Source organism: Ambystoma mexicanum, chromosome 13 (assembly GCF_040938575.1).
Source record: "Ambystoma mexicanum isolate Mex_15411 chromosome 13, UKY_AmexF1_1, whole genome shotgun sequence".
NCBI lineage: Eukaryota > Metazoa > Chordata > Amphibia > Caudata > Ambystomatidae > Ambystoma > Ambystoma mexicanum.
The window spans coordinates 408,622,998-408,648,276 of NC_090938.1; the positions used below are offsets into that span (position 1 = coordinate 408,622,998).

At 47.5% G+C, this 25,279-nt stretch overlaps 1 protein-coding gene across 2 annotated transcripts in view; it reads right to left on the minus strand.

Annotated features, from left to right (window-relative positions):
* SLC7A8 (solute carrier family 7 member 8) overlaps positions 1-25,279 on the minus strand; it is a 140,506-nt gene that overhangs the window by 59,472 nt on the left and 55,755 nt on the right. For both annotated transcript variants that reach the window (XM_069634014.1, XM_069634015.1), the window contains exons 5-9: positions 19,622-19,747; positions 18,619-18,772; positions 11,799-11,922; positions 7,080-7,183; positions 5,598-5,694 (exon numbers count right to left, since the gene is read on the minus strand). In XM_069634014.1, the coding sequence (XP_069490115.1) occupies positions 5,598-5,694; positions 7,080-7,183; positions 11,799-11,922; positions 18,619-18,772; positions 19,622-19,747 (605 nt within the window). The remainder of the gene's footprint in view (positions 1-5,597; positions 5,695-7,079; positions 7,184-11,798; positions 11,923-18,618; positions 18,773-19,621; positions 19,748-25,279) is intronic.

The window sequence follows — 25,279 nt, forward strand, 5'->3', positions numbered from 1 at the left end:
TCATGGCTCCCTTTCTCTCTGGCACGTTCCCCTATCGCTCTACATCATGGGCTGCCGCTTGTCTTTCCCTCAAGCATGTCACCTTATTTCCTCCTGCCTCTCTTACTCCTGGGATCTCTTCCCCTATGGGTATGGTTACTTCTTGCCTTGCCTTTCTCTCCATCTCAATGGTTCTTGTTTTACTCCCCTCCATGCGTCTCCTTTGTGTACAGACATGGCCTGCATTCCTTCTTTCTCACCCTCCCTCTCACGGTAGCTCTTCTTTCTCGCCCTCATCATTTGCCTCTCTTCTTTTCCTCAGTGTCAGTTCTCCTCATTCTTCGCCTGTGCCTTGTTCCTCGCCTGTCTCCTGACCTGGCAAGTATGCTCCCGCTCTTTTAGTCGCTCATCTTTGCGTTTTATTCCACGGCTTCCTGCTGCTTCCCATTTTTAGACGCCTGCGCACTTCCCCTTCTCCTAAATGTTCTTCAGTTGCCTGATGCCCTTTCTTTTGTGCCCCTGTATTCCCATAGTGCCTAGAGGAAAGCAGAGCGTTGCCAGGCGCGTTAGGAGTGTGCAGAGAAGGAGTAACAACCAGTGCCGCATTTAACAGTTCAAGATCCTGATTCATCTGAGAAGCTGGGCAGAGGTTTATAGGCAGTGATCGGAAGACAGACATTGTTTGAACAAGGAAGAAAGCAGTTAGGAGGGCGCTGTCTTTTAATGGGAAGCGTACCGTTTTGAGGGTACTGGGCGGTGAAGCGCTTGGGTCTATGCATGGAATGATGGGCCAGGGCGGAATGAGGGGAGTCAGTCTACAGGCGACTGGGCCCCGATTCTAAGGGAACCAGGAGCAGGTCCTGGCAGACAGCCAAGGAAGCGCCTAAAGGGGAGCCAGCCGTCGTGGCGAAGGGGGTGCATAGCAAGACAGCAAGCGTGCCCCCTGGAGAGACTGAGGTGATGGAGGAGAGCAGAGCATAGAAGGTTGGGTGTGGGGGATTAGGGCAGGACTGGCCTATGCCATAAGCAGAACATCTGAAGGGTCAGCGGGGGCGTATCACCTCCTTCTCGCTAGGAGCTACCCTCGCACTCTCTTCGCCGCCCTCCTTCGCCCATATTCTAGTCGGTCACTCATTCCCTTTACTCTCTTATGCGTTCCATATGTATTTTCGTTTGTCCTGTGCCTTGTGTTGCCTTCTCACTCTCACTCATCCTACATTCTGTTCCCCTTCCCATTCGCCTCTTTCATTCCCGTGTTGCCTCCCATGCACACCGCTCTTCTTTTCCGTGCTGTTTCCTCCTTGCTTTGCCCCTCTCCTCCCACTCACTTGCTTTGCCTTTCAACTCTTTCTCTTGCCTTTCCCATTTCCATTCTGTGGACATCCAGTTCCCCGGCATCTAGACTTTGGGTTTTCCTAGCTGCAGTCTAGAACTACGAGGGAGGAAGGCTGGCATGCATGCATGCATGGCTGGTCAAGTGGCACAGCGGGTAGAGCGCTTGCTTTGATATCTGTGCAGAGCCTGCTAAAGCACGCTCGAATCCCGGCTGGGCCAAACTCAGCCTTTCAGCCTTTCGAGGTCGATAAATGCCTGAGGGTTCGTAGCATAAATGCCAAATTATTATTATTATGACGTCACGCCCTGCTGCTGTATTATGCGCACGCTGCCTCCCGCACCTAGCTCCTTTTCTTCTGTTTCTAGCAACTGGATCTTTTCACTTCCTTTCAACTCTTTCTGCAAACCTGACCCCTCCTGGAGACTAGAAGGGCCCCTTCGATGGTGCTGTTCCTTTTTATCCATCCATGAGAGAGCCTGCTCCTCCTGGAGACTAGAAGGGCCCCTTCGATGGTGCTGTTCCTTTTTATCCATCCATGAGAGAGCCTGCTCCTCCTGGAGACTCGAAGGGCCTCTTCGATGGTGGTGTTCCTGCCCAAAACTTCAAACCTATGACTTGATGTGTCCTGGACTTTTTGCCATGGAAGATGGCTTTTCTTGTGGTGATAAGAGCTGCCAGGCGAATCTACGAACCCTGTACCCTTCCTTAAAAGGAGCCCTACTATCCCAGAAGGACGTTGCTGTTCTTTGTGCGGTACCCATCATGGTCCCTAAAGCCATTCCTGACATTTAACGCAATCATAAGATCATGAATTTCACTCGGCCATCCCAGGCCTCAGGCTTCCTCGGCAGAGGAGATGCTGCGTAGCTTGAATGTTTGTAAGGCACTGAAATTCCACCTCAGTAGAACCAGGCCATTAAAGATTACAAATGACCTATTGCCCCTGACGTGGTCTTGCCCCTAGCACAAAAAAGATGGTGAGACCATAGCTAGATGGAATACATCATTCATCTCTCGCACTGCAAAGTAATCCCGTGCCTCCAAGACACCATGCACATTCCACCAGAGGAAAGGCAGCCTTGCTGGCCTTCCAAGGACTTATCCCAGACTCACACATGTGTAGCACAGAAACGTAGGCCATTGTGCAAGATTTTAGTAAGCATCATTCTTTGACTGTGTCCTTTGGGACGGATGCATCCTTGGGCCGAGAAATTCTGCACAACCTACTCACTTGAATGGGGTTGGCTTCTGCTGTCACCCCCCTCCCAGGGTGTCGGATCTGTTTGATCTGGTTCCCAAACAAGTTGGGAAGGAGGGAGAGCAGGCCGACAGAAGAAGGAAAGATTACCTTTGTGGTGATTCCACGCGATCCAACCTGACATGGTCTAGGCTCGAGGGAGAAGAAACCTTACGGAACAAAGTGTGACAGTAGGATGCTCAATTTAGAGGAGCAAGACCCAGACACAAAGGGACTCTGCTCGCTGAGCTCATTCTAGTGACGCTACATCTTCTTGAAATGATTCCTGAGCTGCCAGCATATCCCAGCCAGGTTATAAAGGAGGGAAACCAGGGCGACAGGGAGCCACAAGATGGGGCTGGTCTTTCCAGAATTTCATCAAGATCTCACTCCTCTGCGTCTTAAGTTTCAGATCAAAATAAATGAGGGCAGACTGAATTGGATTTCACTGATATGAAGCTCACCACATTTTTGGATGCCGCCAACCAAGTCCATCATTATCATTTCAATGAAGCCTACATCCAAGCGTTTTCTGGTGCTCTAGCTTCAAGAAGAACTCCCTACAGTGGTTCTGGTGAATTTTCGAACACTAAATACTAAAAGGATCTGAACGGCGATGATGTCTGCTGCAAACGCACAGGTTCAAAGGGCCGTAAGCCATTTGATCTGGTTCTGTCCCAAGACTTATGATTTTCCAAGGTTGATCCTTTTTTTCTGATACTACCTTGAAAAAAAATCAAGATAGCTGGAGGAAGACATCCCAATGAAGGCCTATATCTTCGTTCTAGGAGATGGCAGAGGATTACACACACTACCTAAACCATGCACAAGCTGGCTGCTCAGGGGCATCATTGGGCAAGAGAACCATTGTATGTGCTTGGAAGTCACCCACAGGCCTAAACATTGATGACTGCACTAGCAAACTGTTCATCCTCTCGACAATAGAAATATCCATCTACAAGAGCAGAGGGTACATGGAAACGTTCAGAGCAATCTGAGATTCCTTCTTAGAGGCAAATGGAAGAATCTGAACTAAATACTACAAACATAGTTAGAAATAGCTGGACGCAAGATGCAATTATGCACCTAATCAACATGCGTCAAGAGAATTTACATCATGTATACCTTGAACAGATGTTCAGAGCACAAGAACAATTACCCACTGTTCTAATATTTAAAATAGCTTTCAGTTTCCCTTCCTCCAGAAGTGCCACCATTCCCCCTTCTACGTCGGTATCTGGTGGTATGCACAGAGAGGAGAGTACAGGGGATGCAGGTCTTACGTGGGTATGTAGGTGGTGGAGCTTAAGGCTCTGAATGTGTGTCCGGCACCAACTATTATGGGTTTGTCTGTGCAATGTTCTGGTATGTTGTGCCACAGCCAGGATATCTCATGTGTCTCAAGGGAGAAGGACTATGGACTGGGAACGCTCAAGTTACCAGGAAGAGCCATTTTTAGACTATCTCCCCTGGTTTTGCTTTTCTGTCATCACCCACCCTTTAATTCCCCTTTTCTCTATTTGTCTTGTATATCTCACTCAAGTGCCGATATCACCCTTATTCTGTCTCTCAGAATGTTTTTCCTATTTTGTTTCCTCTTCTTGCTTTCATCTATGTTTCTCTTCCTCTCTCTTGAATTGCTTTTTCTTTCCCTCAGCATAATTGCCTTCTTCTCTCTCTCTCTCTCTCTCTCTTTGTCTTTTTATATCCCTCTCTTCTCATAATTGAAGCCTGGAGGAGATGGTTCACTTAGTGAAGGCTCAGCCAATGGGTGAATGGCAGGGAAATCCAACCAATGGATGAATGGAGGACAACCCTTGTCCAGTAGAAAAAGGAAATATGTTTTTCGTCCAATCGGAGAATGTGAAGACAATGGAGAATAGAGGAAATATTAGCATAAGGAGGAGTTTAGGGGAGGGCTTAGACAATGGAAAAAGTATCTATTTCAACCAATGCATGAAGAAAAGAGATTGCTCAACATATTGGTGTATGGGGTGCCTCAAGCAACAAAAGAACTTGGATATTTCTCTGCCAATGGGGAAATGAGGGAAATGGTTCAATCGGTGGAAGGAGAGGGATAGAGAACTGGTTCCATCAATGGGATTTTATAAGCTAGTCAGATGGACAATGCGCAGACTGGATAATGAAAAGAGGAACAGGTGCAACTTATGAATGAATAGTGGATACATTGCTCCAAAGACAAGCACGTGCAGAGAAAGACAGAGAGGTATTGAGTTATAGTTAAGGGTGATATAAAGACAAGAAAGGGAGAGTGAATTCGAGAAAAGTAGATAGAAAATAAAATCAAAGAGGTTGTGTCATGTTAAAAGAATTCAAACTAGTTTCCTGGTAAACATATAACATAAGGAGATGGCAGGGGTTGGAAGAAATAAATAGATGGAGACATGTAGGAAAGGGTTTGAGTAGAAGCATTCTGAAAATCACATATTCATAAGTACGGTATTGTGAATGTATGGAGAGATGGGTGGATGGATGGGGAAATGGTTTGGTGGGTGGGAAAGGTCTTTTAAGGGCAGGCACACAATCTGTTGAAGGAATATGATAAGTCATTTATAACGCACCTGTACACAAGTGTTTATAGGCACAACAAGACAAGGGAGGGAAGACAGAGGGAGGCAAACAACGATCTTACTAGGCCTTGTGTCATTCAGATCGCGCAAGTGCAGGAACGAGGGGAGAAGTGCCAACGGGGTGTGGAGGTGAGGAGAAGTGCAGGTGACTCAATAAGCACTGCCACTGGGTGGCACTTAAGTGCAAAGAGAAGGGACTGTAGGGTTACAGATACAGACCCTTAAGTGCTGAGGGCTGGACATGCAGCAGCCTGGGCCCGAGTTCAGGGGTGGCCAGGTGACCAGTGTGCGGTGCCATCAGGGACATTAGCAGGGGAGAGGAAGAGAGAAAGCGGAAGCGAAGAGGAAGGTCTTGAGTTGCTTCCAGAACCGGAGGTGGTTCTGCTCAATAGTGGCTAGGCATTCAGAAGAGGGGAGAAGGAGCTGAACAAGCAGATACGTCATGCTTTCTTACAGTAAAGAGCAAGGCTGGGATGGGCGTGCAACGTTTGATGTGGATCATGGCCAAGACGCTGGGCAGGTGACCCTCACGAGCACCAGCAAAAAATAATCTAAAACAAGAAACAAGAGAGCAAGGTCAAAGGTGGACAATCCTTTACACACCCGAACACATATGTTTTCACAGAGAATGATTCAAGGAGCCCACCACAACATACGTACAAAAACACAGACCCACTGTGAACCATCCTACACACTCATGAAAACGCATGTGACGTCACAGAGAAATACAGCACTGCCAGTTGTATGCCCTTCAGAGCCAAGCACAAAGGGATAGAACATAGCAATGAGAAAAGACATTTACTTCATAAGATTCGCAATAGTGCAAGTAGATATACCAGAGGCCAACCATGATTCAGAGAACACAACCTCCGGTGAGGCTCTTATGCTAAGGATATGCAGATCAAGGCCACTTATCCAAAATGCCTACCCGGCTGCCAATCTGGAGCTGCGATGAGCCGTTAATGACGTAAAACGTAATGGCAGCCCAACAGAGATCCTTGTGTTAGCCCCTTCTCCCCTGCCACTTTCTTAGGGTTGTTAACGGGACCTTGGGAATCCTTTTAGCTATTGATATGAGCCTTAAAGTATATGTGTACTCTGGGGTTTACGTGGAGTCCTCCGCCCCCCGCCCACCCCAACTTGAAATTGTATGCCAAATACTTCCCTACATGCCATGCTGTTGTTGCAGGTGCCTAGCTGAATTATGGGAAGGAATATGTTAATTACATCTATTCTGGTCTCCTAGCTATTGGGTTAGTTGGATTCAGTGCATATTGACTCTTGGCACCCGAAGACTCATCCCCGTCTGTACCAGTTTGAAATAAATATATTTGCTTCCCAAACGAGGCCAGCTAGTATTCATTTTAAGGAAGTTCTTTTGCCTAGCATTTCAGGGACTTCATAGAACCGCTCCAGTGTGTAGGCAAAACAAAATGCAATTCTACAGTCCTAGCCATATTTTAATTTCTAAAGACATATCACTTTTGGGTCCTTAAACACGGCTGTGCCTCAAAAGATAAAAGGCATTTCCAATATTAAAGGTAGACCGTGAAGCCGCGTGCCGCTGCATATTCTACAGGCTACCCGCTCTGTGATCTTCCGTCCACTGTGAAGAACTTCCTGTTTTAGGGTATGGCTCTTTTACCACTGAGCTCTGAGATGAGTTAGGGAATTTATTTTTTCAGCTTTAGTGCCGAAAAGAAATTCCTATTTTTTTGAGTGTGCTAGGAAAGGGCCAGATATGAACATGCAAGTCGCACAGAGAACACACAAGAAGGAATGAGACATGCGTAATGGTCCAGGATGTGTGGGCATGTCCCCTGCCAGAGTCATGGAAGATGCATCACCTGCTAGTCTTTGGAAGGTGGGCGGCGCAGGTGGTGCTAGCCTGGCCTGCCGCGTCACATCACGCGCTCACCATTCAAACTCATCTCACCTGGAGGATGTGAAGAGAGAGCCGTTCACTCCTCCAAACGTAGACAAGGCCACTGATATTGGCATGATCCAGGACATGACGCCAAGCAACTTCTCGCCAAAGGTCTGTTGTGAAGGGAGAAGAAAACCAGAAATGCATTGGTGACGCGTTCAAAGAAGGGGAAAGATAATGGAAGAGGGGTGAAAGAAGAGAAAATGAAAGGAGGTTTAACGAGGAAGAAGAGAGAAAAGGTAACACAGAGATTCATGGACAAAGAAAAGAATGGCAGGGGTGAAAGGGGAGACAGAGAGAGATAGGGAAGAGGATCAATTGTGCCACAGAGAATAAAAGACAAGATAGGCGAGAAAGAAGCAGACCAACAATGCAATCGGAAAGGGGGTGGGAGGGCAGGAAAAAAGAAAGGGGGACACAGTAAATGAAAAACAAGGTGAACATCATTGCACAAGCACAAGGAAGACAAGAACTAGTAGGATTCACACTTCACCCGAGTGTCGCAGCATGAACATTGCACAGATTTTATTCATTGAATGAAGCCTCTGGATGATGTCCTGATCATGCACAGTTTGCTAAGGCAGCTGAAAAGGACACTAGGCAAATCTACTCCATGCAGTCACTGGGTGACTCATGCATCATCCTCCATCATCCTAGCCAATCAGCAAAGTGGGACAACTCGAGCATTCTCTTATCAGAGGTAGTAGTAGTCGTGTGTTTTTATTAAGCGTAGTAAGCATTACCAGAAAAACATCTTATTTTAAAGACAACAGAAAGTACATAAAAAGGCACAAACACCTGCAATAAACAGTTCTGAGAGCAAAGTAGCATATGCAATCAATAGGGAAAAATTAAGATAATCATAAAGAAATACTACAATGTGTGTCACTTAAGTCGCCAGAATATAATGCTTCAAACATTTTTTTTTAAAGTGTCAAAGATGTGAAAAACCTAAAGTGAGGGAGTTCCATGAGAGGAAGTGGAGGGCATCAAGCACACCCTCTGACAAACGGGCCTGTCGCCTGCTCCAAAGGCAATACAGACTCTCTGTCCTGTCCAGGAAGGGAGCTCACATTCAAGCCTGCGTCTCTGCGGCCTCTAACAACAACCGAACTCTTCAAAATCTGCAAGGAGCTGGCCAATCCTGTTAGAGTCTCCATCTTTCCTGGTCCCTCCCAAGCCCTATGCACGGCTCTGGCCTCTCATTTCTCCATTAAAACTCAGGACATCCTGCCTCTCCTCCTCTCTTTCCTCCTCCTTCCACTCTAGCTCCTGTGGCCCCCTTCTGGCTGCCATCTCCCCCTCCTCCTCCCTTCTCTTTTTCTCTGATCACTGCTGATGTTCCTAGACAAGTCGGATCTATGAAAGTGTCATCCAAGCAGGTGCTCCCCTGTTCTTCCAGAACCATCAGGGACCACATTGACACCCCTGCACCAGCCCTGGCCGATTTTTGCAATCACTCTTTTGCCTCTAGAACTCCCCCCCGCCCCCACCGTGTGCATCCCCTCCTGAAAAAACATTCTGCCGATCCTTCCTGTCTGGGAAAACTACTGCCCAATCTCTGTCACGCCTTTCCTGGGCAAACTCTTGAAAAATTGGCCAGCTCATTCACCACACTGAATCTGCTGGTTGTCTCCATGACCATCAGTCTGGCTTCAAAGCTGACAGAGGCACGGAAACTGCTCTCCTGAACACCTGTGAAGACCTGCTCTCAAATCTTGACTCTAGCCTTCCTTCTGTCCTCCTTCTCCTTGATATTTCCTCTGCTTTCGACACAGTCAACCATGCCATCCTGATCAATCATCTCTGTGAGAACCTAGATGTCACAGATCAGGCCCTAGCCTGCTTGACCTCCTTCCTCCTGGGCCATCCCTCTCAGGTCCAACTGGGGTCCTTTGTCGCCACCACCTCTCTCTCCACATATGGTGTTCCATGGGGCTCCAACCTCTTACCCTGGCTTTTCAACACCTACGTGGACCCTTTGGTCCACCTCTTCTCTACCTTCTCCTCTAACTTTAAGTGTTACGCAGATGACACTCAGCTCTCCTTCGGGCTCCCCTCTGCCTCCTCTCCCCTCTTGCTCATTCCTGACTGTCTTTCTGCAATTCAGAAATGGTGCGCCTGCAACGATCTCTGCCTCAATGCCAGCATAACTGAGATCCTCCTCATTGGGACCCCTGCTCCTGCTTTCCCTCTTTCACTCTGACGCCCTCCTTGGGCCCTCTCCCTGCGATTTCCTGTGAGGCAAAAAACCTTGGGGTCATCTTCGACTCCACTCTCTCCTTCTCTCCTCACATCACAGACCTCTTGAAGAAGTCCCACTATCAGCTGCACCTCCTCAGAAATATTCTTCCTTTTCTCACTTTCCCCCAGAAGCTCAATGTCTCTAGAGCCCTAGTTTTCTCTAGGCTGGACTACTAAAATAGCCTCTTTCTCAACCTGCCTGCCTCTACTCTCCGCCCTCTGCAACTAATCCAGAACAGGACTGCAAGATTTGTCCTTGGCCGGCCTCAAGCCCAGGGTTCATATCTCTCCTGCCTCAAATCTCTCCACTGGCTCCCAGTGGCTGTGAGGATCAAGTTCAAGACCCTCTGCATTGTCCACAAGGCTGTCTGGGGCTGGGGACCGCACTACATCCAACTCTCTCTTCCTAAACATCTTCCTTCTCGAGCCCTTCGCTCAGCCACCTCCAACTATATGATGGTCAGATGCTTCTCCAAGCAGAGAGTGGGAGGTAGATCGCTCTCCTCTGCCGGGGCCTCCCTCTGCAATAGCCTCCCTGCCCCTCTAAAACTCGAGCATGACCACCTAAGATTCTGGATGCAGCTCAAGACCTTCCTTTTCGTTTCTGCTTTCTCTTCTTCTCTCCCTTGCTGGCCCACTTGTCTGCTGTGCTGACTGGTCACCTGGCTACCTCCGGAACCCAATGGGCACCAGGCTCCTCCATGACCAGCAAGCACCTGCACTGCCTCTGGGCCTCTGCGCACTTAGGTACTGTATCTGTTACCCTTCAGTTCTCCCCCCTGCACTACCCAAGTTGGCTCCCCCACCCTCACTTACTCAGTGAAATCGCTGCCCTGGCGGCACTTCGCACTTCCCCCTTCCCTCGCCCTGGCACTTCACCTCTCCCTCTCCCCCCCTGCACTTGCACAACTAAATGACACAGGGCCTAGTAAAAACGTTGTTTTGTCCCCCTATGTCTCCCTACCTTGTCTTGTCATGCTAGAAACACTTGTATACAGGTGTGCTATAAATGACTCCTATCATTATATCATATCAGAACAAACTACCCTTCACTCTGAATGACCTGCCACCCATTCAAACTTTTCAAAAACCACGTTTCTTTAACTTTACTGGCTTAAAAGAGCATACAAATATCGAAAATACTGATACCAATCAACCAAACCGGCCAGATACAAAGGAGCGGGCTGACTAACCCTCTTCAAGGTCTGGGACAAAACTCGGGCCTGTATTTGCTTCTGTACGATAAGCCAATTCAAAGATAATCTAGGTGAAGAGACACATTTCTTTAATAAAAAAAATAGTACCAATTGCTAGGTTTTGGGAAGCCTGCAACTTGGACAGTAGTTTGTTGCAAATGACTAGATACACTGACATGCATTATCCAGGCTGGACCTTGCAGCAGGCTGAACCAAAAGGTAGTGTAGACTCATGCTCAATAGGGAACAAATCCTCCTGAAGTAGCATAGGGGATAATGAACAGCTTCTGTTGCTGCTTCGGTCTGAGCAGCAAAGCATAACCAGCAGTCAAATACAACAGCCAGATTCATGAGTGAGTTCACTGGGACAGGGGGCTGCCCTAGATGTTTAAGCCAGAGAAAGGGGCGGATTCATGAGGATGAAGACCGCACAACCTCTGTTTTACCAGAATTAGGCAAAATCAGTTGTTCTGCATTCTTTGTTGCACCACACCAGGAACTAAAACACCTCCACAGTAACCCAGAATCACTTTGGGGATCGATCAGGATCTGGGTATCGTCAACAAGGCAGACCAAAACCCTCCACCAGATTTGAGACATAGAAGTTCCCATACAGTTTCTACATTATTCTATCATCATCCACAGATCATTAGACCAGCAGAGTGAGAAATCTGTGCTGGTCTACTTACAATCTCAGGATGATGTTATGTCATCCATAGTTCATCTGGGCAGCTGTGTCCGGTACCTATACAATTTTCCTTGATGCAATGGCTAGATGATTCTCGGGTTATTTACAATGCTTCTGAGTAGAAAAGTACCAAAACTCTACAGAACTCAACCATGCAAGAGTCCTGATGTGCTGAGAACCACAACTGCATGCTGGGAAGCCAGACGCCTATGGGCAAAGCAGGATAGCACAACAATACATCCACTTTTATTATCAGTATCAGAAATGCCACCTCAAGCAAGACCAAGTGAGGGATGTGTGCAATGACAGGAAGGTAAAGGTGATGCAGCCTTGTTTCAGAGATCTCCCTAAAAAACTGCATCTGGAAATCAAGTGTTCGGCAGCCTTCCTGATATATGGCAGTGAGCATGTGGGGCAGTAGTCGAGGCAACAGGGACACAGTAATACTCAGTCGGCAGCAGGGCAGCTGACTGCAAGGACTAGACCCCAGAGTAGGCCACAACTCAAGTGTGAAGATGTTGCTCGATGATGTAGTGTAGGCAGCAGAGAGCACCACACCAGGAAGACCAGAGAAGGCTGAGGCGGCTAAAGAGAACTTACCACAGCAACAGCATTGGAGGCCAGGAGCTCCTGCGGGGACATGGCTGTGATGTAGGCAATGTTTGCAAAGACGTACACAAAGGTGACCAGAGGGATAGAGATGAAGATGGCTCGAGGGAGGTTCCTGCAAAGAGGGATAAGGAAACGGGAACATAAGTATAAAAACGTCAACAGATTAAAAGCAGTGAAAGATAGGAGGCAATCCCAAATAGTGCGATGGACGAAAAGCTTTCGCAGATATCCCCGTCATATCCTCCATTCTAGCTCTCTTTCCCCCTTATATTTCCATTTCCTTTCTCATATCTCCTTATGTCTCCCTTTCCCACCCAGGTTCTTAATATTTATTCCATATCTCCCTTGAAAAACAGGATGGCAGAAGATTAGGCCTTCAGCACCAATCTAATATTTCTATCTCGGGAGGATAGCTCAGGGGCAACGTGCTCACCTTGAAAGCAAGACAACATGGAGCAACACGGGTTCGATCCCCGGGTCCACGCTTAGAAACCTCTGGGATTAAGCGTTTTATAAATAACCAATCATATCATATCACCAGATACTCTTCAAGACACAAATTTAACATGGATGACAGTTATCCTCTAACTTAGTGAGTGTGAGGTTGAGTTCCGTTTTGGTGCACTTGGGAATATGTAAATTGGTTGATCTGCTGCTATGTTGGGTGCATGGGGCTGCCCCGCAGGCCACAAACAAAATTGTGCACGAGTTATTGCCTCATTTCACATGCGCATGATCAGTAGATCAGTAGATCGGAAGTTGCGCGGCACAAGGGCATTTGGAGCATGTGATGATTGTGCATTGGCATTGAAAACCTACATTCTATGACACATCTAATGAACACGCCTGTCTTTCTTTCAAGAGGATTGAATACAGTAGATTACCATTCTTGGCCACTGAATAACCAATGACACTCAATTCAGGAACTTACGATCTAGTGACCATGCGCATGTGAATGGGGCAATATCTCATCCACTATCCTCTAACTTAGTAGTGTTTGCTCCCTGGTTTGGTTATAGACCTCCTTTACTGTAATTGTCCCTGCCAATAAATCATTGGGGGTCATTACGAGTTGGACGGTAAGGGTTAACGGTCACCGTTAAGGGACCTTGGAGCTAATAACGGGCCCGCAATGGGGGCTCAAATGGGAATGGTTAACTGAATGCTTACCGGGTCCGCATAGGTTGGAATGTCCCGGTAAGTCCCCATTCAGCCAGACCAGACCCGGACCCGGGTTTGGAGGCAGTCATGGCGCTAATAGTGCCATGGCTACCTCCAAACTCGTAATGACCCCCATTGTCTTTTCTGTGGAAATCTATGCTGTTGTTCTCTTTTGCACCCATAAGCCCCTACAAGTCTCTGGTTTTCTTCTCTTTATTACCCACTCATTTTCCAGTCAATGATGTCCAGCAGATTAAGGCTCTGCCCTCCCTGGTGGGGGACAGACTGCTCCTTAACTCGGACATCGTTTACGTGCTTTGAGACCACTACAGTAGTGAACTGGTGCACTAAAAAAAAAACAATAATAATAATATGTATATGACGTTCAATTCATTGGAAAGCCAGAGGGCAGGAACCTTATAACAAAAGCAGGTGGGTGAATATCCTCACCCGTTCATAGGCCCCACCCCTGCTCAGTATCTTATCAGCTCAGTCCTCCTTCCGCTAGTATGCATGGATGGTTTTCTCTCGAAAAATATTCGGACACGGGTTACTTTAGTCACCTTTTGCTTAAAAAATCTTTTGGATTTCTTTTCTCAATATAGCTCCTTTAAATGTAGTAACGGTTTGCCTTTTTAAAACAGATGCTGAAATGGTGGCTGCTGCAGATTTACTTTAAATCTCCAATTCCCAATTTTTATTGTGAAAAATGCCACGGATCTTCATATTTGTTTGGGGAAAAAAGCCTCCAATCCCATTGCCACCACTGGCCCTGAATTTATGGGAGGCAAATACAGAGAGTTAATTTCTTTGATTAAACTGCAAGACTTGGGTAAACCTTTTTGATTTTCAACGTGCAAGGTCCACAATGGGACTCCAAAAGCTTAAACTTTTTATCACCCAGTGGGCCGGCGAGCCAAATGTCAAAAACCTCACCCAAAGCAGTATATTAAAAAGCGATATTGTGTGACTTTTGACACAATAGCATCACAGGCAGTGATGCGCCATGCAGTCCCAAAGATAGCTTTTTGTGTCAGGGGCAGTGAGTAGCTAAGGCAGCCCCTCCATCAAATGATCCAAGGTCAGTTGCTTGTGATTTCTTTCAGGCTGTATGTGTTAATAATTTCCTGAAATAGTGGGGGTGACCAAGCGTAGCGAGGGAGCTATGGATCTAGGGAGGGTTGGCGGGGTTCCCCCTCCAAGAATTTCTTTTCAAATATGGGGTTGAAATGGTGCATTTTACAGCAGAAAAACTGACCAAAAAGCCATACGTTTATAATCAGTTATAAAGGGGAACATGAAAATTCCATGTTACCAACAGCAGACAAGAACATTTTAGAACACAACACGTTTTAATGATCTATGTGTCCACAGTGTAAGACAGCACTGTCACTGATGTAACACATTGTCATGCTGGTTGTGCCCAAAATATGCCTCTGTAGCAACATGTCTATCCTGGCTGTTCCCAATTTAGGCCAACATTGTCCTTTACAAAGCATGATTGATGCTGCCTGAGCATGTGCCGTCGGCCCAATACATATGCCAGCTTACCTCTAATACACATTCATTACTTCTGTGTTAATGATTGTTGCTGCCTGTGCATTTTACCCAATACATATGTCAGCTTATCTCTGTAATACACATTCATTACTTCTGTGTTAATGATTGATGCTGCCTGTGCAGTGTTGTGCCCAATACATATGGCAACTTATCTCTGTAATACACATTCATTACTTCTGTGTTAATGATTGATGCTGCCTGTGCAGTGTTGTGCCCAATACATATGGCAACTTATCTCTGTAATACACATTAATTACTTCTGTGTTAATGATTGATGCTGCCTGTGCAGTGTTGTGCCCAATACATATGGCAACTTATCTCTGTAATACACATTAATTACTTCTGTGTTAATGATTGATGCTGCCTGTGCAGTGTTGTGCCCAATACATATGGCAACTTATCTCTGTAATACACATTAATTACTTCTGTGTTAATGATTGATGCTGCCTGTGCAGTGTGCCCAATACATATGGCAGCTTATCTCTGTAATACACATTCATTACTTCTGTGTTAATGATTGATGCTGCCTGTGCAGTGTTGTACCCAATACATATGGCAACTTATCTCTGTAATACACATTAATTACTTCTGTGTTAATGATTGATGCTGCCTGTGCAGTGTTGTGCCCAATACATATGGTAGCTTATCTCTGTAATACACATTCATTACTTCTGTGTTAATGATTGATGCTGCCTGTGCAGTGTTGTGCCCAATACAGATGGCAGCTTATCTCTGTAATACACATTCATTACTTCTGTGTTAATGATTGATGCTGCCTGTGCAGTGTTGTGCCCAATACATATGGCAACTTATCTCTGTAATACACATTAATTACTTCTGTGTTAATGATTGATGCTGCCTGTGCAGTGTTGTGCCCAATACATATGGCAACTTATCTCTGTAATACACATTAATTACTTCTGTGTTAATGATTGATGCTGCCTGTGCAGTGTGCCCAATACATATGGCAGCTTATCTCTGTAATACACATTCATTACTTCTGTGTTAATGATTGATGCTGCCTGTGCAGTGTTGTACCCAATACATATGGCAACTTATCTCTGTAATACACATTAATTACTTCTGTGTTAATGATTGATGCTGCCTGTGCAGTGTTGTGCCCAATACAGATGGCAGCTTATCTCTGTAATACACATTCATTACTTCTGTGTTAATGATTGATGCTGCCTGTGCAGTGTTGTGCCCAATACAGATGGCAGCGTATCTACTGTATTACATTCATTACTTCTGTGTTAATGAAAGAAGCATAATCCAATTCAACAGATAAAATGGGGAAAAGTGATTACCCAAAGGTGAACCTAATTGAAGAAACGCAATGTGAGCACAATCTTAAAGTATGAAGAACTAGACATGGCCGGGTGCCCTCCTCTCCCAGCGCTCAGGGGTGGCCACTGCGCCGGTACTCGGATCACTCGGGCTGAGCTGAGGGCCATGTTGTAGGAACCGTGGAGGGAATTGACCTCATGGTGTCTGCTGTAAAGCCCCAGTGTCTTGGATCTGGTGGGCTACGGTTTTATGAGCTTGGAAAATTCACTCCCACATCTGGCCTTTCTCAGACAAGGGCACGGACACCTACCAAGGGCTGTTTTGCCTCGTCCAGTTTAGCACTTGTCAGTGACAAAAACAAAAACTGGATATAGCCCCAGGCATTTTACCCGCTGTGCTGCTTTTCCGGGTGTGGAAGGCGTGATTGTGTTGCCTAGCCATTTTGGCAAGGAATTAATTCCCACATGCGGTAAAATCATGTGGGAATTCATTCCTTTTGTGACGCAATTTGAACAGTACCCAAGGCGGAGGTTTTTTCAAAAAGTGATGCAAATTGTACTCTCCCGATGCGGAATGTTCAAACATTACGGCAGCCCACACTGCTTTTGAGCCTACGAGATACTGCTGGCCAGATACTTGTGTTTCAGTTTATCTGGCCAGCAGTATCTCAGAGGCTCAAAAGCACCGCATGCTGCAAACATACGTCGGAAAATATGGCAGGCAGTACTTCCCACTGCTGGAAGCAAGGAGAACTAGGCCTCGGTGTGCACCGCACGTAACACTGTGAACCTGGGCTGGGCTGAGCTGCTGGCTCACGCAGGCTCTGCCCTGGGCTCGGCAATGCAGATTTGTGAATGTGGCGCTGTGTGCCCATCACTCTACCCACATACATTACGTGATTATGATTTCCATTGGCTGAGAAGCAGCCAATGGAAATACTGTTATCATGCAAGGCAGTTATTTATTTTATTTATTTCCACTACTACAATGTGCCTTGCATGGTAATAGTATTTCCATTGGCTGTTTCTCAGCCAATGGAAATCGTAATGTGTGTGGACTACAATTCCTACCCTGAAACTGCAGCCACAACGCTCGCTGCGTATAAAATAAATACAAAACGTACAAAAGTAACCCTAATGCTTTGTCTGTGCTCTTGGGCTTCGAGGGCCACATAAAATGGCTTGGAGGGCCACACTGCGGCCCTCTGGCCGCATGTTGGACAACCCTCCCTTAGAGGATTAAATTCAGTGTTAAGAATATGCCAGTTTTGGGAAAATCCAGACCTTTGTCCAAGTTGTTCCTCTTAACATCAAATAAAGACTGCCCTAAAAGATTGTGTTGGCAGCATTCCTATCAACCTCTCCAGCCTTTTCAGTTTGCGAGATAAACTGTTGCCCACAGAAACCTCCAACTCTTTCTCAGTGGTCACATCTCTATGACATCTCTCACAATTCTGGAGCATTCCTGGCTTCTCTTCAGCAGTCCCTAGAACTGCAGACCCCTCAACACAGGAGCCCACTCTGCTGAAGGTCGCAATACTCGGAGAAGACAGGAACACGAGAGGCACACACTCCCTCCCTCAACATTACCACAATCTGTCAGAAAGATATTCACAACTTTCCTGTCACAATTTCCGATATAAACAGTGCGTCACGTCAACAAGTAAAACCGCTGCCATAGCTCTCATCATCGCTAGATGCCCCCATTGCAAGGTAGATCAAGTGAAAAAATCAAGTATAGTGCTTCATGCACCCTGCTCCTAAGCCTTGTAACAATGAGAGTGTATCATGCTTGTAATGATGACGCCCTAAAAGCGCTGGGAGATGTCAACTTGCGACTATTGGTTTCACACAAATCTCAGAAGGGAGGGATTAACTCTCTGAACTACCTTACTCACTGTGATTGTCTACCCTTCAGAGGCGAATGTTGTTCAACTACCAGATTAACTATTTGGATCTCTTTCAGTCACTGAATTTAGACAGAAACGAATCCTGTTTAGTGGGCAAAAGGACATCCGACTTGCACCGGAGACACATTGAATCTTCTGTATGGAGCAAGAACGCTCCGGTTACTTGATTTGGCCACAGGACCAATTGACCTGCCGAGGACCGAACGATCCTTGTGGGAGACGTCAGCCTGAAGCTTCCAGCGACTGTCAGAGACCGCATGATGGAGATGGCATTGCCAGTGACTGTGTAAGAGAGATGCTTCTGTCTTTGGGGGTTTGTTTGTACCAGTCATCAAGATCAAGTGTTCTGGTGGTTTCAGCCTAAGCAAATTAGATCAAGCAGAGACCTCGGCTAAAGACATGGTACTCTTGTCTATCACATGAAAGTGGTCCTGGCTTAAATCAACATTTCCAATGAAGAAACTATAAGATAGGGTACTAGGTTTCGTTCCCAACAGAAAGGTTTTCTTTTATTCTCCCACAGACAACTTTCTTCCTCAGTGCAAGAAAGCTTTTAAGGCCCCACTTCCAGCCCCTCTTAGCCACAGGGTTCTTATCCACACTAGCAACTCGAGTCATGTTCTTAATAACCAAAGAGGAGGCCATCTTCAAATCATCTGTCTTCTAGGTGCGGAGATAGGGTCTAGGACCTTCCAGAAAGGAACTTCCCTCACACAAAGAACAGACAGGTGGAGCTGGCCTCACACTCTTTCAGAGGTGAGCTAACAACCTGTCATAATTGGGGGTTTAACACTTAGATCTAGGTCATGTACAACCACCAAACCCCAGTGTCCTAGCAATGCCTCTGTGATGAGCTGTACATAGTAGAAATACAACCGCCCTGTCACTTACTTGTAAGGATCGACCAGCTCTTCGGTGACATAATTCAAGAAGTTCCAGCCGCCGTATGCGAAGGAGCCCTGAAGGAAGGCCAGCGCAATCAATCCTATATCAGGCTCCTGGAAATTCTCAAAGGCGTTTTTGGGCTCCAGCCAGAAGTATTCACCTAAAAGGGGAGCACAGAGGGTAGCGACAGTCACAGAAGGAAAACAGGAGGACAAAAATATCAGCGAGAGAAGAAACCAAAGAGAAGACTAGGCAGCTTTCAGACCAGGACACAAACAACACAATGACCTGTCTCTTCATATAAGCACCCCCCACTGTAGATTCTGCAACAGCCCATGCACAACACAGACACTACTCTGCACAACAGCACCTGGATCCTGTAAACAACCAAAGTACAGCACATCCACCAGTCTTTCCTGCATTAGTCCAAGCCCAGCACAAGCACATGGCTCTTCTTCACAAACCTAAGTACAAGACATCGCCATGTCCCCTCCACAAAGCCCCTACTTCGTGAGCCCTAGTAGAACTCAACCATCTAGTCCTTTTGCACAGGTCTGGGTTGTGACCAAGCAACCCGGTGGTTCTCGTCACATCGTCAGCCTCGGTATCACACCCCCAGGTCCCGGAAGACAGCTGCTTTACTAGAGGTTTGCTTCCCCAGGCCAAGTCACACGGCCCATATCTGAAAATTTGAAAAGTATCTGGAAGAGTCGGCTACGGATTAGCGAGAAGAAAGACTACGAGGAAACCTTAAGCGAGTACCTGAAGCCAGGCAGGCTGCCAGTGATTGGGCCATGGAAAGTCTATGATATAAAGTTAAAGCAAAAGTGGGACTTTTTCTTTAAATTTATATCCTAGACTTTCCAAGGCCCAATCACTGCCAACCTTCCGGGCTGCATGTACTCGCTTAGAGGTTCTTCTTAGACTTGCTACAGTATAGATGAAAAACTCCCTACCGATGTTTCCTGCTCACAATAAGGCATGTCATACAGACTACACAACCTCTCACCTTTGCAGATCTGCACGATGCCCATGACTATGATGAGGGCCAGGGCAAGCAGTTTTCCAGCTGTGAAGATGTCCTGCACCCTCGTTGCCCATCGCACGCTGTAACAGTTCACCCAAGTCAAAAGCACTGCAAACAAGAACAAAAAAGAGACAGGCATAAACTCTCTGAAAACACCATATTAGGCAATTGCCCCCCAGAGCAGAAACACGATTGGTTAGGAAAGATGTCATCAATGTGTAATTTTCCCTCCATTTGTAGACCACCCAAACGTTTTGCTTTGGTTTAGCTATCCTATCCTGACTTTTGCCAGTGGAGCACAGCCTTCAGCTGCGCTCCCCTGAGCTTTTGCTCACTTGTTATGGGGAAAATGACACGTCCTTCAGACTGTCAGTACTGGGGAACTATGTTCCCTTAGTCTCTGACTATGTTACCATTTCTTGGTAACTTTTTAACAGTGCACAATGTACCTTCCAGTACTGTGCGCTGGGGCCCTTTATATGTTTTATGGCCCTAGACACCGTCAAAGGATTTTTTGGTGAATGTACAAGTGTGCCTGGGACAAACTGGTGGCAGCAGTTACTTTTTATAGGTGTTTTACTTCTTTTTACGGAATCATATTGCGTTTAACACGTTTGGTTCAAGACTGGGGCCAGGTCCGAAAATGGGCGAGCCACAAAGTCTTTTGTTCTGTCCCATTGCCATTTTGTCCCTTGCCTTCACCCAGGTTGAGTAACCCAGAATTTCCTTATTTGGGCATGCAGCCTCCTGCGAAAACAGATCTCTTTCGCAGGCTTCTGCCTGTCACGTATGTGTGCTCATGAAATGGGTTAGGACTGTCTGGTCCCAATCCACACTACTGGTCCCAAGGTGTCTGGAGTGCCTGAATGACTGGGACCACCATGGACTGTGATTGGTCCACGAGTGGGATGCCTGCATGAGACAGATCTTCGATTGGAAGTCCTCTATTTTGGTGTAAAGCAAATCTTGGATAAAAGAAGGGGCTCTGCATCCATTCCAGGTCGATCACCAGAGTTCTCCCCGAACTACAGAAGGAGTCAAGTATCCTGCATGAAGAAACAGACTTGTGAAACCACTGTAGACGCTCTAGAGGATTTTGGCACCCTTCGCCCTCTGCTGTACCGTCGAACGCCTGTTTTCTTCATCGATCAAGAAGGTCTGCCAAGGGCCTTCGCCCCTTTGGAGTAGTGGGAACAACTACTCCCAGTGCCCCCTTCTTACCGACCGAACAAGCCCCTTCGAAAGTGTTCCTGGGCCATCCAGTGAACTGTCCAGCTCTACCTCAGGGTATCCCGCAGAATCGCCACCATCTTGAGTGGAAGCCCAAGACTGGGGCCATCGCTTGTGTGTGATCTTGTGCCCTCTACCACCAATTTTCGCAGGCCTCGCTCCTCTAGGTCCAGAATTAGGCGAGTGTACTGCCCGCATCTGTGATTCCCACGTCACTACCTGGTGGTGACGGTCGCTATAGGTGCCTTGCTGTTCTGCTCTCCTGTGCCCTGAAGCCTGCTGCACCGGAATCTTCTTCATACCTCCTTCGGAAGCTGAGAAAAGGCAACTGTCCCGTCATAGACTGTTGTTCTATTTCGCAGCCGCCGAGAGCCAGAGTGCCGCAAAACTGCAGGACTCGAACCTACTAGCGACCTCAACTAAACTGGCAAAGTTTGGTCGGGACTGTGCCAAGGGTCGGTGAGTACTTGCAGCACTTACCGTTGGCCCCCTGGCACAACCGATCTCTTTTACGCACGAATATCCCTTAACGGTATTCGATCTTGGCTGGCTTAGCCTGTGCTCCCTAGCTATTCTCACCTTTTGAAAACTGCTCTGCCGCCAAGGGCACATCTTACTCGAATAGTGGGAACCAATTCCTCATCGCCGCAAGCGCCTTCCTGACTGGCTACAGCTCTCCCAAGAAGACCCGCTTTTTGTTCTGCCTGCGCGATCCAGAATTTTTACGCACAACTGTACTGTTGAGCACAAGGTTCCCCACTTCTTAGGGCTGACTCGAAAGTTAGGGAACGACTCCGAAAAATTGTCTAATGCTCCTAGTTTGTTAACTCACCCCTTTCTTTACAGGTTGTGGCTGTGTTTTACGCCTATGTCGCATTAGGGAACATATTGTATATGTGCTCTTTAGTAGAGTATTTTGTGTGGTAACTGTTTTGATATAACTAAAGTTTACTTGCGTCTTTTAGTCCGACAGACATTGAACGCATAGATATTTGTCATATACACTTGTCTAAGAATAAATTGTGGTGCGTTGCTGTGTGTGCTCATTGTGGGCTCCGATCACTTTCACCCCTCCTGAGACTTAGTCTTGGCCGCCTGCCAGGCTATCTAGATTGGTCTGGCTTGTCCAGAAGGTTCCCCTGTTTCACTAAACTGTGGGTGGCCTCCTAAACTTCTGCCCATCAGGTCAGAGTTTAGAAATCCATTTTAACGCTATCCCATTCACAAGTGGCATTAACAGCTACCACCCCAGCAAAATGTGGAGAAATATCGTCACCTAAGTACATGCAATAAAATGGCGCGAAGCGAAGACTCCCTGATTAGTCTGAGCCTTCCCGCACTGCAAGGCTCCACATAATAGTTGCCCACTAGTCTCAATACATCAATTACAGCAGGAATCAAGTTTTTACATAGCGCTTCATGCACAGGGTCGGATCGACCCGTCGGCCAATCGGCCTTGTGGCGGGCCGAGATCATGATGAGGCACTGGGGGCCTGTTCCTGAAGCCCAGGCCTGGGCCGGAATCAGGCCCAGGCATGGGCTTCACTTCAGGAACCGGCCCCCACGGCCTCGCCAGACACAAGTTGCAAAGGATCTGTAATTTACTGCAGTTTGCTGGCGGCCCGGCGCGGCCCATGGCGCCAGGCACCAGCAGCACAGTCAGTGTTTCAAAACACTGGGAGGGAGCAGCAGGGCTGGGCAGGGCCGGGGCTGCCTCAGCCCGGCCTGCACCCTCCCAGTGATTTGTAACAGACTCTGTGCCGCCGCAAGTTGCAGGTGCAGCAGTGAGCTGCTTTCATGGGCAGGGGTGGGCCTCCCTCTAGCCCCCACTCATTGACTCTCTGCGAGCCTGCCACCATTCACCCCTCACTGCCTGCGTGTCGATGTCTAAGACAGGGGCATGGGGGACACTTGGGGGCACGAGGGTGGCATCCCCTTTTTCGCTCAGTGATCTTCTCCCTGCCCCTTAGTTCCTCCACCAGCCGTACCTCCCGCTTTTTGAGTCTGTCTCTCCAGCCCCCCTCACCTGCTTACAGTGAGTCTCTCGCCCAAACCCCCCCCCCCCCCTCCCTGCTCTCGGTGACTCTGCCAGCCTCACGTCCTTCTCTGCTGCCACTTCAAGGATCAGACACTCAGGATTTCTAGCCCCCGGGTATTGTTCCAAGCGAACGCCATGAGTAACGATTGGGGCAGCTTTGGGGGCATAGGTCGTTTGGTTAGGTGATGAAAAAGTGGCACCAGTACAGTATGATTTAAAAAATAATTTGAAATGCGGTTATTGCACTTGACTGAAAAGTTTTCTCATGCAATCCATAACGCATTCGGAGATGAGTGCCATTAAATCAATCCAAATTGCTTACAAACTGAGAGCAACCCCCGCCGCCCCCAAACGGACTGTAAAATCTACTTAAGATGTCACAGACATTAGCAATACAGCCTAAATGGCCGGGCAATCTCCCATCACCAGTGCACCAACGGGAGAATGTTCACATGAGCGCGCTTTAGAACGTGCCTAGCAGTGAGTCAGTTCCTGCGTGGCACTACAACCCCTAAACCGCTTCCTGTCCTCTGATGCAAATTGAATGATACACTGAGCGGCTGAGCCAGACCGGCGTGTCGGAGCTTGAAATGGGAAGAGAGAAGTGCACCGGCAGCGTTACACCTCGCTGGCAAGTGCTTGCACACTCCACCAATGGCCGAAGCACAGGTTCAAACCCTTGCCAACACAAAATCCCCAGCCAAGCCACCCCAACCAACTATTCCCCATCAAAGGCCCAGCGGGCCACTCCCCCAAACAGAAAACCACGACCCCATAAGGCGGGCAGTCGACGTGCGCGGGGTGCCCAGTTCTGGAGGGTGACGTTGCATACAGTCAGAGTGCCGGGTTCGGTTGCATTCATTGTTCAATTTAGATACATGGGTACCCTGGGCCATGTTGTCGCTGGGGTTTTTACACAGCTAGACTTCAGCAGATGGGAAAGGGCGCAGCGCCAGCGGGTTGGGATGGGATAGGTCAGAAGTTAGACACTTGGTTGATCTTGGGCGCATCCGTACCTGCGCATGGTCGGTTGGCATGAGAATAGCGAAGGCGGCGACGGTCTGTGCGCTCTCTGGCAGCGGCTGTTCATTTCCATACAGGGTGAGTGAAATGGTTTATGTGCCGCTGCGCGTCGGTTTAATGAGCAAACAGGTTGGAAATGGGGGGAGCGGTGCGGCGGCCATTCTGCCGCGTTGCAGGCAATGTGTTGTATCGAATAGACCCGCGTTGGCAGTGCCACCACTTTGGATAATGGAACGGGTTATTTCTTGAATGTAGTCGTAACAAGAGTTTCCTTTGTTATTGTTGAGAAACTCCTGGCAACGTGGGGTGTACTCTGTGTGTGCTGCGATCCAAAACCCTTAGAGAGCTGAGGGCTGAACAGCAGGCAGGAGCAGTTCTTTAATACCATGGAAGCTCCTCTGAACAGCAGGCAGGAACAGTTCTTTAATACCACGGAAGCTCCTCTGAACAGCAGGCAGGAACAGTTCTTTAATACCACGGAAGCTCCTCTGAACAGCAGGCAGGAACAGTTCTTTAATACCAGGGAAGCTCCTCTGAACAGCAGGCAGGAACAGTTCTTTAATACCACGGAAGCTCCTCTGAACAGCAGGCAGGAACAGTTCTTTAATACCAGGGAAGCTCCTCTGAACAGCAGGCAGGAACAGTTCATATGCCACCAACATCAATTCTCTCACAAATATAGCTCTTGTGGTTTTCGCGTGGCTCAGAAGAGGGCAATAAACAATGTCACAAGGGTAGATGGACGATTTGGGGATGGGGGTGGGATGGACATGTCGATATTGTGTTTCCACCTTGTGTTATAAAAAAAGTTAAAGGTCACAGTTTACCGATGCGCGGGTTGTCCTTCATAAACCCACCTGGCCATGCGTTTTATGTGAATTTGCTGCCCTCTCCTTAGTGCTTGTCCATCAGGAAACTGCTGCACAGCTGGCCAGCCTACAACACCTCCGCTGGTGGAAAGAAGCTGAGGGGCCCCTGGATCACTCAGACTGGTGACATGGCGCACTACAGTGCCTTGCACACTATCCTGAGCTGCCCCTGGAACTTTATGGCATACCCTGAGCTGAGGCCCTGTGGGGATAGCGACCACCCTGGGCACGTACATTGAAGGGATGGCAGTTATAGAGGATGTTGAATTATAGCGGCATCAGGGGAATCAGGGAATGTGTTGTAATGTAGTATTAGAGCATAAATACAACTGGCAAAGTACTTTCCGGTGTCATCACTTGGATGTACTGCTTATTAAATGCAACTCTATGTTCATTACTGGTGGCAACGAGTAGACATGCCTTGAGTCTGGGTCTGCAAAATAAGTATTTAGCTATGTGAGGATGTTGTTTTTTTAAAAA